The sequence below is a fragment of the Trichoplusia ni genome, chromosome 18 (genome assembly GCF_003590095.1).
Source record: "Trichoplusia ni isolate ovarian cell line Hi5 chromosome 18, tn1, whole genome shotgun sequence".
Lineage (NCBI taxonomy): Eukaryota > Metazoa > Arthropoda > Insecta > Lepidoptera > Noctuidae > Trichoplusia > Trichoplusia ni.
The window spans coordinates 7,149,582-7,165,584 of NC_039495.1; the positions used below are offsets into that span (position 1 = coordinate 7,149,582).

At 34.5% G+C, this 16,003-nt stretch overlaps 2 protein-coding genes across 4 annotated transcripts in view; one reads left to right on the forward strand and one right to left on the reverse strand.

The window, feature by feature from the left end:
- Positions 1 to 49: 49 nt before the first annotated feature.
- LOC113503104 (60S ribosomal protein L6) lies at positions 50 to 3,167 on the reverse strand. Of its 2 annotated transcripts, none has more exons than XM_026884922.1 (6): positions 3,115 to 3,167; positions 2,584 to 2,737; positions 1,949 to 2,100; positions 1,273 to 1,444; positions 618 to 803; positions 50 to 241 (listed from the first exon to the last, which is right to left on the reverse strand). In XM_026884922.1, the coding sequence occupies exons 2-6, from the start codon at positions 2,728 to 2,730 to the stop codon at positions 80 to 82; spliced, it is 819 nt and encodes a 272-aa protein (XP_026740723.1). In that variant the 5' UTR covers positions 2,731 to 2,737; positions 3,115 to 3,167; the 3' UTR covers positions 50 to 79. The 2 variants fall into 2 exon arrangements, with proteins under 2 accessions (XP_026740723.1, XP_026740721.1); XM_026884920.1 differs by lacking the exon at positions 3,115 to 3,167 and adding an exon at positions 3,040 to 3,096.
- A 62-nt stretch (positions 3,168 to 3,229) lies between these two features.
- The window catches only part of LOC113503102 (two pore calcium channel protein 1-like), a 28,038-nt gene continuing 15,264 nt past the window's right edge, over positions 3,230 to 16,003 (forward strand). The window contains exon 1 of one of the 2 annotated variants that reach the window (XM_026884917.1): positions 3,230 to 3,678. In XM_026884917.1, coding sequence (XP_026740718.1) covers positions 3,576 to 3,678 — 103 coding nt within the window. In that variant the 5' untranslated portion in view covers positions 3,230 to 3,575. Of the gene's footprint in view, positions 5,307 to 16,003 lie in introns of both variants that reach the window. The other variant, XM_026884918.1, reaches the window with a different exon arrangement.

Below are 16,003 nucleotides of genomic sequence, written 5' to 3' on the forward strand. Positions count from 1 at the left end.
AAGATCAAGAATTATAAACCACGCACAGTTAGAAATAAAAGAGCAGAAGTTAGTCACAGATGTTTATTGTGTCTTATATCTAGAAGCGCATCCTGTGGGGATACTGGCTGGAGCGGAGACCGAAGGATGACTTGAGGTAACCTCGCAGCACCTTCTTGTCGGCGCGCTTGCCTATCGCCTTGACGACGGCGTCGTCCACGAGTTTCTGGTCTGACTTGCGCTGCTCAGATGGAACGTATTTCTGGAAGGCAAATGGGAATAAGTTGATAAAAATTGCCCATCACTCAAACTTATTGTTCCTTATCGTAGCTTGTAGCTGAATTCCTCAATGATGTTACGAAGATATTAACTGAACCTAAGTATTCCTTGAAATATAGTAATTTGGTCTGCATTTACAAGCACATGAAGTGTGTAAGAACTAAATGTCATGAAAGCAATTTGTAATTACCAAAAAATATTCTTTCATTTGGGACTGTCTTTGATTTATAAAATTATGTTTATGGTCAAGGGTTTAGAGCTGTAACTACGTAAATACAAAAACAAAATTACAAAATTTGATTTTGATATCATCCAAGGTACATGAGAATCAAGTCACTTCATATTAGTGTACTACATACCTCTTTCTTGGAGGCAAAGATGTCCTCTCCCTGCTTCCGCTTGACGCTGCGCTTGGCGCTCTTCTTGTTCTTCTTGAAGTATTCGTCGTTGAGGTTCTCCGGCAGTTTGAAGTCACCCAGGTCGATCTTGGTGGATGTGCCGATCACGTAACGCTGGGGAATGCGTCTTAACGGGCACGAGTTGAACTGGAATCAAGTAATAAAATAACATGTAAGTTGTGGCATAAATAGAAAATTATGGTGAAAAAAAAGGAGGCCAGTTTCATCATACACAATTCTAATATGTATCAAATTAAAATTGAAATAACTTTAGCTCAGCATACAAACAATTGCAGTATATTAAAGGTATGGAGTTTAATGTATCTCAAAGGATGCTGCTTTTACTGTTACAATTTTATGATATTAATGACAGCAGTCGAAATGGAGGTTAAGACTAATAATGAAGATGGCAAAATCATCCTTACTACAGAAAAAAAGTTCGTAATAATGTTCACTTGCAAAATTATGACATTTTGACAAATGTGTGGCCCTTGAATCAAACTCTAAGAACAAGTTCCTATAACATCTAGACCCGCAGTAGCAGGTTAAACAAGTTTAAGTGTTAATTTTAACAATATATCCTAAGATAAGCAGGAAGTAGACAGTATAAACTTACGGCAAAAGGTCCAGTGACAAGCAGCAGTCCGCTGGGCAGCACTCCAACAAGCACGACGCGCTTGCCGGCGTGACGGCCAGCCAGCAGGATGCACACGGTGCCGGGGGTCAAGGTAGGCCTTGTTCGGCGAATGTGCTTGCTGAAGGTCTTGTGGTGGGGCTTCTTGGTGATCCTGGAAAGGAATAATTATTATTAGGAAATTCAAAAACTGATTTTGTGATGTACAGCTGTGACAGTAAACAGTGCACTTAACATTCACCCATAGACATGACAGTAAATGTATGATTCCCATGTGTTCAATTTGTTGCATTCCAATTATGACTTTATAATCACAAATTAGGACATTAGACATTTAGACCAATGAGGGGTATTCTAGGATATTTTTTCTTGCCGTATGTCATCTTTAAAAGAAAAAAATCAAGTACTTGTTTATAAAAACCATTCATATAAATGGTAAAAAGGGAAAATCTAAAAACTATGTTATGTATATTGAAGCATCTACAAATGATTCCATCTAAAAATGGAATGTTACCAAAACACCTATTCAAAGTGAGTTAAATAATAAAAACAGTGGTGTAGATCATACATAGAAGGTAAGATTACAATTCTGGATACTGACATGATAAGCTGTCTCAACTGCCCGCCTGATAATATATATCAATAGTAATAAACTCACTTGTCCTGAGTAGGGTAGAAGGACTTCCTGCGGTGCAGCAGCACGGTACGGGTTCCTCCGTTCTTCTCACCACCAATCTGCTTGACGGCTACTGAGGGCTTCTTGGGCTTTTCTGGCTTGGGGTTCTTTTTGCCCACAAACCTGTACTTGGCCTGGAATAATAAAAAAAATATTGTTTTTCTAGTTTATATATAATATGTAATATACTTCTTTTACACTTTCTTCCTAGACCAAGCAACGGTTAAACATATCAGATCCTACATAAGCAACACTTTAATTTAGTCTTTTTAAAATGCATTAAAGTTAAAATACACATTTTAGTAAATACAAAGATTATAACCTAAAAGTTAGTAACAAATGATAAATTTAAACAATATCATAGGAGTCTGATTTACAGTATTGGAGGAGTAACATCTACTGTATGCAGTGACACATTTTTAAGTGTAATAGTAGGCTTTTAGAGCAAGATTAAAGTAGTAAATTCAACATACAAAGACGTTGTTTTAGAAAAAAATCAACACATGTGATGAAACTTGTTGATACTATACGTAAAAGCATGTTTATAACAATGACTAGACTATCTAAAGAGTGCTAATCACTGCCTATCAAGTACTTAAAAAAGTTTGATAACTTACCTTCTTGTGGAACATCCTTGTCTTAGAGAAGCGGACTACTCCATTTCCCAGGTCGTAATTCCTCGACTTGCCAACTTTAGGCTTAGCTACACCGCCCGCGGGGGCTGCGGCGGGCTTGGCCGCCGCCTTAGCTTGAGGTGGAGCCATTTAGAATCTGCACAAACAGAAACACAACCTTAACAACAAACTCACCACCTGACTATATCTTTTGAGGTTATTAACGATTTACACTACTCCACACAAACAAGTGATCTGAATAAGATATAAAGGCATTAGCACTTCCAAATACAACAGATTAATTGTTATAACTACTTCGTTCTGATTCACTGAGAATATTCACTATCACTTGGCGAACGTCAAAAGTTTAGGAGCGATGTATTCCATATTTTATATTTTGATGGAACTAAAATATAACACACAATCACTTGTTTGAGGGATACTTCATTTAATTCTTACGTTGAATCGATAAAAATCGTTTGTTATAAACCTATTAGATTGGATTTATTTTCATCGAAAACAACATGAACTCACATTCCAACCGGGAACAAGAAAAAGAAATTTTTACAGAAGAATTCGTCTATGGTTAGTTCATAGAAACAAGGAACTGGCTATAGGTCTTTTGGCTCATATTCACAAAATGTCAGAACTTTAAGTAAAACCACAGAAATTCTTCATAAATATCACGAATAAAGTATCAAATAATAAATTAAGTCTATTTAATTGATTTTAGACATAGTTTGTCAATTTTGTTATGATTTTTTCTCAATATAAAGTAAAGTGGTTTATGGACTGATTCTGATATATTAAATATTTCATAAAAAGTAGTAGTATTGTACGATAGAATTCTAAATTAAGCATCTCATTCATTGTCTTTATTGTTATGTTATATTTAAAACTTAAAAAAATGACTATGGTTGATCGATCCCGAACGCAACATATTGCAATCATGCAATGTCAGATTAGGTAATGTCAAAAAAATTCAGTGTACAAAAATGGCTTCTTTGAGGAGCCCGTCTTCGCCGTCCGACGGTTATAAAAGGTTTAGTGATGATTTCGCAAACACCAGCATCAACAATTACGGCTCGAACGTCACAAGTAAACGAGAAGCTATGATTATTATATGCACAGTAGCCGCCAGAATATGTGTACGCTTTTGTTGTATTAACAATACATTTTGTGATTCATTTAACATTTTGTTTTAATTTATTTCACCTTGTTTCGAGCATTAACTATCTATAATCCATTCATATGTGGTCCAGAGAAATCGATTAACTGCTACCCTGATGCCTAAACTGATTTCTGACGCACTGGAATGACTCATAAGCTTCATAAACTACCTATGCATAAAATAAACAGTAGGTATATTGTGAGCTTGCCCTAAATCCTGGTAGATGAAGCTTTCGAAGCCTATTCTTTCTAAACCCTGCACGTATGTTAGTAGCTGCTTGTCTTGCATGGCGATAATAATAAATCGAGATTTGTGTGTCTTTAAGTAATAATAATTACGTTTATAATAAATACGGTGATCGTCGCAAGTTTCCGTAAAAAAATAAGAGTAAATATGTATGTATAAGTATTTAAATCTCATTGCGAGATGTATCTTGAAGAGTAAGCAAAGTGAAATACCCATAATCTAGATATTAATCCAGTTTTATCTAGTATGTTCAATTGCTACTGATTGGCTTAACTAGAGTGATCCTATTTGTACCACTATCAATATAATAAACATTTGTGTTATGATAACTGTAGTATCAAAAAGGTTGACATCTCTGAAAAATACTACATAGGTAGATTAACCTAGGTATGTACGCAAAATAAGCATAAAATCATTGTTTGTTTGACAATATTTTTTTAGAAATTGCGTAATTTCCATTCACGAATAATACTTACGATATTTTGTGTGCATGCTACTTACGTCCTGTAAACCTAGGTATCAATAATCCCGACAATGCGTTTTTTTGTCGGAAATAAAAAGTTAAGTTATCAATAAATTAACATTGTAAACTTCCTTATATAGAAATTTGCCTATCATTTACAAAAAATTCGTATATACCGCCTCTTTGCTAAAAATTCTAATCGCGACCTGTATCAAATACATGGCTTGTATCACATCGATACATTATCAGTTTATCAACCACTTGATACCTCTTGTCAAGAAGTCTGGGGTTAGCAATATTTGGTTGACGTATGAAATTTATTTGCAAATGGAAAGTGTCATTCTCTTTTCTGAACCCTGTGGTTTTTGGTAATAAGCTACTGAAATGCAAGTCTTGAATTCGATCTGAAAAAAATCGAAATATTGTATAGGTACCGACTAGCTATTTATTTGTATATACCAACTACCATGGATACCAACTATGACCAAATAAGCCACGTCAGGACAAGGTTATGGCAAAGAAAAATTCAGAAAAAACGAAACCTAAAGAATGCCTTCTTATTACACATTTACAATAATCTATAGGTTAGAGTTAGCTACATACTGCATTTACTATTAAACTACAAATTTTCAATGATTACTAACTCCCCGAATGTTTTCAACAACTGGCGTGATTTTGCTGTCTGAAATTCTGAATGATTCTCTATCATGATTCAGTGGTCGACAGAAAATGATTGTTTTAACGTGAATAAATAAGTGTTGTGTGTGAAAATGTCGAAAGCAGTGTTAAGTGTTACGGAAACAGTGTATTACTCTTTTAAGGATCATTGGTATAAACTAAAGTCATGTAAGTTACAAACCTCGTAAACATGGTCAAGTCTTGTCAATAAAACCTGACGTTTTAGCCAAGGTTCCAATAAACTTGACTAAAATTGAGATATCCACATATCAGATCTAAAGTTTTCGATTTCGTATTGAAAATATGCCTGAAAATTAAGAAAACTCGTGACGAAGGGTATCAATTAATTATTCCTATCAAGGCGTTTGAAGTCGATATCACTTTTGGCGCTATTCCAGAAATGGAAGTAATATTTGTGAGAAAGATAACTATGATGTTTGTCTGTATATTCGTGTTCTCTTCTGTGTACATAATATGATATATTTAATCTGTCTGCCAGTAATCTAGTAGTCATCTACATTGGCTCGTACCTAAATGTTTTGCAAAATTCTATCAAGAATATTAAATCATTATTTGTATCAAGTAAGCATGTAATGCCTTTAGCCCGTTAACACCCTACACGTGCTTTCACATCGCAAAACAATAATTACCGTAATCATTTAAAGCACTTTGCGGCTACAGTCTGCATGATCACGATTCACACGCTTGTGCCATTGTTTATCCCAAGATTGAGTAGGTGGCGAGATGAGCTTACGACGTAACTCCAAGCGGCCAATGCCCCTTTGCTCTTGCGAAATCAATTTATAAAATGTTATTTCCATAGACAATTGACATCCGTTCTGATTTGAAAAATAAGAACTGATTATTCGAAATTAACATGGCTGCCATTTTTTGTATGATTGACGTTTAGTTACCGTACGTAATTTACCGTTTGTGCTAATCCATTTAACTGTAAATGGAGTTAAGTGCGGCAGAATATGACTAGCGTTGTATTGGGAAACCTATTGTTTGCAATGAACACCCGCATTGAACAAGAAATGCGCATAACAAGGTCGCATGGACAATCTGTGAAAGCGATTGTGAATAGATAGGCGGCCATTTCAAATTAGATTATGAGGGCGTTACATTAATAAGTTATACTTTACTGTAAATACTTTAAGTGCAGAGCAACAAGTAATCAGTACTAATTAGTCACTGCGCGTGTTAACTGTCCAATCATTCATCTATTAATGTTCTTATCAAATTGTCGGAACAACGGAAGCTGCGTAATCAGAAGCGCTGATATAAATATATAGAACAAATATTAATCTATATAGCTATCTAATATTGGCACTTATATGTCCGATATAAATAAAAGAATATTGAATGTAGCAATGTGAGAAAAGATTTTTGTAGGAATATAGCTGTTGTTAAAAAACGTACATAAACACAGTTTTTGAATAGATGAGGTATTTCCACGGCACAAGGAAGAAATTTTCATGATCTTACCTATGATACAGGTCTATTTACCCATTTTAATTGAAAGTACGTAAAGGGCAAAGGTTTTAAGTTCATCGTTATCGTGTTTCAAAGGTCTTATGTAAAGGAAAACGAGACGATTCTGTGAATACGTTTCTAAACAACGAAAGGTCAAAGAGAAGAAATTGGAAGTTTCTCAATTTATTTACTTAACACTGCACGTTCTTGAAATTGATTCAAGACCTTTTTTCGATGGCCAGTACCAAGTTACAAGTAGATTGACCTCATCTCACTTCGATGAAAATGGCGATGGAAAAATTTTTGCTTCTTCTTTCTTTTATCTTGTAGTTTAATGCATATAAATGCCAAAAATACGTGTCCATTTTTATCAAAAAAAAAAATAGCTATCTATCTGACCACACAGACTAAAGAGATTTTGGTTTTCATAATTCATCCCTAATAAAATTCGTTTCGTTTCTTGTGTATTTAAAAAAAATAAAGCCTTTATGCAATTCTAATGCAAATAATTAGTCGACTTATTTAATTTCAAACAACGAATGCCAGTGCAAATGCCATACAATTAAGTGTATGAAACAAATTAGGCAACAGTTAGATAAGTTCGACCGTGGTATGTCTGACCTCGGTGTCTGGGTGGTGTTACCCCACGCCCCACAAACAATGGCTACAACAGCGAAATAGTTTTTCAAGACGAAATAGACGAAAGACGCTTTTTAGTAAGTCGAGGAATTAGGAAGGCAGTTTGTGTTTTGGAATTTAAAGTAATTTAAGTATCCTGCTAATATTTTAAACGCGAAAGTTTGTATGTATGAATGTTTGTTCCTCTTTGACGCAAAAACTACTGAACGGATTTAGACGAAACTTAAACGACGGTACAATTTTTTTTTATATATTCAGGATTAACACATAGGATAGTTTTTATGTTCCCCGTGGGATCATTTTTGATTTGTAGCGGGCGTGCCCGTGGGCAACAGATAGTTAAATATATATTTCGCATTTTGTTGCTTTTAAGGGCTTGTTAAAGGTTATTGTTTAACTTAAGCTCCTATTATAAACGTAATCTTTGCCCTTTAAATACCAAGTGTTACATTTAAATCTTCAGCTTTCATGTTCTTATTATTTTATAAAGATCTTTATTAAGAATACCAAAATTTATATAGATTAAGCTAACAGCAAATATTTATGTATTTTTATTACACAAAGTAATTGACGTAATTATTATTATTATATTTCTTCTTTTTTACGGGTTTACTTAATGAAAAGAGATCCGTTCTTATTTTTAAAGCTAGCACGGGGATACAGGTCCAACATGCAGAGGCCTTGTTGCTATTAATTTTTGTAAATGTTCGTTAACCACTAATTGGCGAGTATGTAATTTACAATCGTATATTACCGACTTAACATTTGCTTAAAATAGAAACTGCTAATGAAGCTATAATTATGACTCGAATAACTCTTAATTTTGTTCTTTCTTCTTTATAATTAGATATTTATACTTTTTAGCAATAAAATAACGAAATAATTGCAGTCGTAAATATTGCAGTTTTCTTGGCGGGATCTGTCTATAGACATACAACTCTTTTTTTATGTCGATTATTGTCGATGAATTTAATAACATTCTCAACAACCAACTTGTTTGAAGTTTTCTGTCACCGTACAGATGCGCCTGTATTTGCGAAAGGGTATAACAGCATACAGTATAACATATACAGTATAAGGGTAGCTACAATAATAAAAAAATCTGTTTAGCCACGGTGAATACGGTCAGAAACTTGACGGAGGACTCATTTTCCTTGACAGTTTTTCTCTACCTTATTCGTAGGTAGGGCCTTACTTTTGTAAGACAACTTTAGATAATGGTTGACAGTCTCTATAGACTTCGTTTTCTAAGTAAGGGCAATGCCTGTACTTAGTATCTATGTCAAAATAAGCTCTTTTTACCTACTTACCTCATACCTACTGTATTATCTTCAACGTCCTTTTGTTACATAAACTGTGTTTCTATAGAAAGGCTGTGCGTGCCGGCTGACACACTGACATAGACCTTGGATCGGAATAGACTCGGCGCTAATTGTAACTAATTAATATTTATAACTCCGTCTCGGATTAGTCATTCAATCTGACTCGTATTGATTCCATAATATTTATTATAAACTTGTTTTGCATTTCTTAGTAGAAATAACTTTGTTGTAAAGCTGGAGTGCATATGTTACCATGATGCAAAAATTTAAGTAATATTTAAAAATTAAACCGTCGGGAGGACAGTAAAGACTTTCACCCCCCATAACATTTAAATGTTTCGACCGATTTTTATCAGATACTAGCTGTTGCCCGCGACTTCGTCTCCGTGGGTAGAAGATATAAGTTATGATTTATACCTGCCCTGTTTTTTTTTCACATTTTCCATTGTATCTTCGCTCCTATTAGTCGCAGCGTGATGTTTTATAGCCTAAAGCCTTCCTCGATGAATGGTTTATTCAACACAAAAATAATTTTTCAATTTGGACCAGTAGTTCCTGAGATTAGCGCGTTCAAACAAACAAACAAACAAACAAACCCTTCAGCTTTATATATTAGTATAGATGTCTAAGAATACTTGCAGATAATTTAACCTTAAAAGCTAAATAAACTAAATTGAATCGCTTAATTAAAAAGACGACACAGACAAACAGACAGACACGTCTAACTTATGAAACCACTCTTTTTTTGTCAGGGATTAAAATTGCTAGTTTAATAAACAGTCATGTTGACCTATTCTTGTAGTAGAATGTTAATAGTGGAATTTGGGGTTTATCACTTTTCAAAGTCCACTTTTCAAGAATGTAACTTAAGGCTGTGGTGTTAGTACCTACTTCCAGCAGAATCTAAGTCTCCACCTAGAACAGACAACAGTTAACATACTGTGTGTATTTGTTATGTATGCGAATGTAAACAACAACTCGATCTAGCCTTATCAGTTGGATGATTCATTGTGCTCTCTGATACATTTCCATCATGTTTACAAAGATTCTGTCGCAGTTAATGCAGAATTACTTAGAAGTTAGTTTCTCCCGGTTCTCCCTCAGCAGTTGGGAAAAAATGTACCTACCTAATCAAGAATTAATTGCGTAAAGCTTACTAGTTTCAAAACCTTTAGTCATTCACTAAAGGTTTCACATTCGCTCTTATACAACAAAAATATCTTTGCTCTCCTTTGATTCTCAAGTTTCCTTAAGTGTTTTAACTTGAACTACTTTTAATTTCATTCCACCCGAGCATCGAATCTGGTTCCGCTGTACTTGTAGGTACCATCATAGCATGACTCGATCGCAGTAGATAAAGCGGCCAGCAGTCAGGCTTCAGCGCACATTCTATCGCTCCATGATGTACAAACCATCACATTTTATAATCACCATGAATTGCAAAAATAGGCTTTAACACTTTACGTTAAGGTTTATGTGCTTGTCTGTTTTAACGTCCTGTGCGGTCTTTTGTAATATCATTAGGCACGCTGAGATTCGCTCAGTTGAGCTGTTGACCGAATTAGTATATTAAAGGTTGTGGTTGCACGATTGAAGACGATATTTAGGAATGTGACGCATGATGAGACACTTTATTTTATTATTGTCTGTCTGGAATCCGTCTGGTAGGGTACTGTAGAACCTAACTCTGTAGTACCTGTAAATCATCTTTGGGTTCTTGTCGAAGATTCGGCGTTTCGCCCAGCCGTCTTTTTTCCAGGAGATCTTGCTCCTGTAAAATAACCATCCTGTGTAATACCCCCGCGACATAATACGATAAAATTCCGTCCTGCGGGAGGCGTTCTATTAAAAAAAAACAATTTATTGCGTGGTTCTTTCTTTTTTTTAAACATGCGAAAATTGAATCAGCTAGTGTTATTATAGTGATTATCGGACAATATAATTACTAAGAATAACTTTCCATATCATAACCTCCTTTCTGCCTAGGTTCAATGCCTGTCCTACGGCCTCATCGTATTAATCCATTATACTTATAAGCCCGTCATGTAATGTGAAACTTAGCTAAAATAAGTTTGCTAAACAATACCTACCCTATGGCTAAGTTTCAAGCAATATTTAGCAAAAGTCGTCCTAAATATCAGAGGTTCATTACAAGGGCATTTCGTAAACTTTCCTTATTGTGAGACAACGACATTATCTTTTATTCATACGTGATCGGGTAAAGAGTATATTTTTTTTCTTTTGGAGACTAGTATACTTATTGTCTCGAATTATAATTTCTGAAAAGCCATGGGTTGTCACATACTTTCCTTCTAGATAGGAATGTTTTCCCTGGCGGAAGACCAACTTTATGCAGATGTCAAATGCACTGATCAATACTGTGATTGGTTTACCACCAGTATTACTGATAAACCACAGTATTTGTGTGCTTCTATTAACATTTTAGAAACCAGTGGTTATGTTACACTACACCTTGCCGTCAAAAAGGTTTGTGTCCATGTCGATTCATCCAAAATTCCAGAAAACTTCCACAGATACAAGATACTGTTTACTTGTCTGTTTTCGCTGAGTCAAGGTCTAACACTTAGTTACATCCTTTCAAACTGCTCATCTATCGAACATTTTCCGCGCTATCCCTTTCATAATGAGTTCCACACCGTTCCACAATGGCTTCCCACTGTTTTGTCTCCCTCGCACGCAATGTATTGTCGGCTAGCCGTGTCGGAGACAGTCATGGCCACCCATCATTCAATGCCCAATACTGTGAAACAACACATAGCTATAAAAATGTTAGTCTGTTTTACATCTCTTGGAATCACGCGAAGGTGTGATAGAAATAATCAAAAAAAAGATCTAAGTAGTACTAATTCTGTCCTCAAGAACTTCTATCGCGGGTCCACTATTAGAGGTGCCGATCTCTTTTTAGGTTATATTGTTTTATTTACTATTTTATGTGAATATAAATTATTAACTAATCTGTCAGTCTTTTGTAAATTACCATTATATAATGCCATACCTAACTATTTCTATTTCTGTAGTTGGATGGCATGGTGGCAAAAACAGAACAAATTAGACAATTATTATTGCATTCTGAATAAAAAACAGATGGAATGTTAAGCACAATTGTTAAATAGAAGGCAAAAGACTTAGATCCTGTAATATATTTACTTCCCCATATCCTATCTTTTAGTGAATACCAAGCCCACACATAAATGCATAATTTGATGAAACTGGGGTATCCGCAGCCTATTAGTATATAACTTATTTGTGTGTTTCATGACCTTTGCAAGTGACATTAACGGTTTGCGGATAGCTCGATATACATTCATCGGTGATGGCTTTCATATCACATTTAACATTTGACCTTTGAATTAATGGACTAGTACCTGAATAAAACCTTTTTATTCGTAATATTTTGTCCACATTGGATAAAATTGAGGTTATAAAAAGTAAATTTTAAAATTACGGAAATAGTTAAGTACAAATTTTATATTCCTGATTTATCTTACTTACATTATTTTTTTTTAAGTTGACTCCTTCTATTAAGACTGTGGTGGATGGCGGGGCAGATAGTTGCTTCACTTTCTTGAGTTATACAAACCATTGCAGGTACTTAAATTGTTTCTGAATAATCTTGTAATGAGAATGGTTTTGGTTTTACAAATTGTTTGGTAAGCAGTCTAGAACCTAACTTTATCCAGTAAAAGCTACAAAAATATTCCAAGTTTCATAATATAGAACAAAGAAAGTTAGTTACATTTGCAAGTCTGGAAGATGATCTAATCGGGTGGGCGACTGAGCTCTACTTTCTGTGCCAGGAGGTCGAGACAAATGTTACCATGTTTCAATGTTTTGTATATATTTATTTCGCCGTACTGGAATACTTGTGTTAAGATAAGCTGAATATATCGCAAGATATTTGCGTTTAGGTTTAACTGGAGTTAAAAGAAACCTTACCACGGGAATTAGGATGGGGGTTCGGATACTTGATTAACATCATCCCCATACGTTATAGATTTCTTTGAGATCATTCTTAATTATTGACTGAACTAGGAACGTATACAAAAATAGTGGAATACTTGGTAACTGGTATTTTCTTCGCTGTGTTTATAGTTATTCTGCTATCAAGACTCATTTCAACCAGTCAAAAATGATAGGATGGTATAAATATAAATAAGATGGTAAAATTAAAAAGATTTTGCTTAAACATATTATTATAAGTTCTTACGATTATGAAATGCTTGAATACTTTTACTACGTCACAAGCAAGTAATTATTTGATACAAATTTCTAATCCGCAAAAAGGTTTATAAAACCGGTCCGGTTATATAAAACCTTTTTCCAATAACTAAAAATATCAATTATCTATCGATCATATCTTTAGTTGCGTACTCAATACTTAATTTCCTCTTAATAATTAGTCATTATAATATGAAGAAATACTTGTACATCTTGCAATCAGCTGAGTTATCTTGTTGATAAGATAAGGCTATATGCCTACGTACATGTAGGTTTAGTTAAGTAAACTGCATCTCATTTGTTTGTCGGCTTTTGGAAGTACGGTCAGAAAAACAAGCTAGTCATTTTGTATATCATCATTAGCAGCATTAGTTTCCGCTGGGTGTAGGTGTCTCTCTTTGTTTACACCAATGTCCTGTCGTATCTATCCCAATTCTGGTATCTTTTTCAAATCGTCTGTCCATCTAAGTCTTGCTTGACACCATTCAATGTCTAGCGTACAAAAACACTACATCTTTACGCTCAAACTGCTAAATCAACATTGATGAAATTTGATGAAGTAAATCTTTTTTATCTGTTTGTATCAGAAGTTGTAAATATATTTTTTGCGGCATCAAGCTATAACTTACTTCCGGGCGAACAACGTCTCAGGAAAAGCTAGTCTCTTTATATTTTAAACTTATAATTTAAGTAGGTACTAGTCGTCGACGATGCGAAGAATTTCTTGCTAAAAATGTTCTAGACATTCTTCAAATTTCAACGTGAATATCCTTTTTCTTTCATCGGAATTTCAAATTCCTTGTCGTTAGGTAGCATTCGCATTTCTTAGAAGTAGGGAGGGATATTGTATTACTACGGGCTTAAATTGGCTCTGGAAATATTTCAATAACTTCTTTATTAGAAACTAATTTTAATAATAACGTTTTTTATGGATCTACTTTCTCAGGAAGTCATCTATTAATTGGTGTATTTAAGCTTCGTTTAATTAAAACAATATTATTTTAGGTACATATTTGTGAATAAAGGTCTTGCGTTGCTAAATAATAAAAGCAGTACTAAAATTGAATAAAAATGTAGGAACAACAAATTTATAAGAATTTAGGATGTTTCCAAAAAGTCAACATTATGCAAAAATCCTTTTTGGCTATTGAATATAAAGTGCCGAGTCAACAAACTCCAGTATGTTTCACAAAATTGGAGCGAGCGCCGAGGTAACCCGGCCATTGATCGCATCTCGTCCCAATTAATAGAACAGCTGTCAGATCCAATAAAACTTTTACGATTCCGCCATTTTTAATTTAGATTCACGCCAAATTTGACGTGTTACAAGTAACAATTGACTACGTGAGACATGCAAGCTTTTCGCATGAAATATTGCTCCGTGCGTGCTAAAAATTAAGCGAACTATTGATTTTCTAACGTCCTTACGTACCTACCTGGATTTTTGTTCTAGACTTAATATAAAATGTGAGCTTTGGCTGTGCTTCTATGCGTTATAGTTGCAGGGTTGCCAGGTGTCCGTAATAAACCGAGAAACAACAACATCGTAAGGCTTTTTATTGCGAGTCTAGACAAAATAAACGTCCGGTTTTTTTTTAGACTAACTTGACATTCGATTTTATTAAAATTTAACATGATTTAAAGTAGAAAAGAATCAAAACAGTTTCATTAAACATACTATTTCAGTGATTCTTTCTTTTTTCCCGAAAGGCCGGCAAAACTAGCTGGTTTTGGCGACTTGGCAACCCTATTTGTAAGGGATAAACATGGAAACCTGGTATTATGCCGATCGAACCCTCTTCCTGTCCCTGGTTCATTATAAAACCGATTATTTTGTGGACGGGAGGTATTCATTTCAATCAACAGGCCAATGAGCTATTCATTACGATTTTAATAACATAAGTAGGTAAGCTTTTTTTAACTTGTTAGTTTATTTTATAAAATTGGTACATCCAACTTCCTATCAGTAACTTAAATCGAGATATTTAAAAAGAACTCGTAAATAAAATAAGTGTATTTAGATCTTCATCATCATCATCATCATTCCCCTGCCCTTATCCCAATTATTTTATTTGGGGTCGGCGCAACATGTCATCTTAGATCTTATTTAGATCTTCATGTAGTTCAGAAATTCGGCTACGAAAACATCTCAAAGAACACGTTGAAACACCTTACCAATTGAAAACGTATCCTTTACGTTCAAAGTTTAACGATACCCAAACTTTTATGCTACTTAAATAAAGTTATTCATCCAAAAAGTTTTAGGAAATATAGAAGAAGAGGTTTTGGAATTTCTTTGGAAGTAAGGAGTCGTTGTAAGTGTATTTCAAGACTAAGGAAACTAAAGAAAAGGCTGTTTATAGCGTTCTTATTTATTATTTACCTGTTTATAATTAAGTAGCAAAATATATAGGTAAACAAAAAGGAATAACGTAATGTTATTCTCTTCTCCCTTATTTATCTTCTGCTTTTCTGTAGTTTGTACTCTACCCGTCCCCTCTTAATTACTCTTAAGCATATTAACGAAGTACATTGCTACACAGACGAAAGACAGAATAGAAATAATCTTTGATTCTACAATAGAGAGGTCACCACGTCAAACCGTCTGAGCGTTACGTGTCGCGGGTTCGATTAAAATAGGATAAAATTTTGTGTGATCCACGTATGCTTGTTTTAAGTCTGTATGTATTGTCCATGTGATTTGAGTGTAAATGAAACTAAGTGACACCAAGATTGACACTTGCTCCTAAAGAAAAAAAAAATATATATTTTTATTCGAAATTAGCTGTTGCTCGCGACTTCGTCCCCGTGGGTAGAAGATATAAGTTATGATTTATACCTGCCTTGATTTTTCACATTTTCCATTGTATCTTCGCTCTTATTAGTCGCAGCGGGATTGTTTTATAGCCTAAAGCCTTCCTCGATGAATGGTCTATTCAACACAAAAATATTTTTTCAATTTGGACGAGTAGTTCCTGAGATTAGCGCGTTCAAACAAACAAACAAACTCTTCAGCTTTATATATTAGTATAGAGTATAGATATAGATTAATAAAAACCTACTTGATTTGCTGACCATACCCCAGCACCTACTTTTCACTTGTTATCTTGTCAGTGACAGCTACTTGTAATGTGCTCATTACAATTAGTTATAATCAAGCCACAGTTTGATGCAGTGCAGAGTAATATT

Bases quoted from the DNA above. Each gene is read 5' to 3' on its own strand.
- LOC113503104 (XM_026884922.1), bottom strand. From the start codon at position 2,730: ATGGCTCCACCTCAAGCTAAGGCGGCGGCCAAGCCCGCCGCAGCCCCC. The intron at 1,445-1,948 runs GTGAGTTTATTA...ATTCCTTTCCAG, and splicing joins TTCTACCCTACTCAGGACAA to GATCACCAAGAAGCCCCACC. The intron at 804-1,272 runs GTAAGTTTATAC...ACTTGATTCCAG, and splicing joins TTGTCACTGGACCTTTTGCC to TTCAACTCGTGCCCGTTAAG.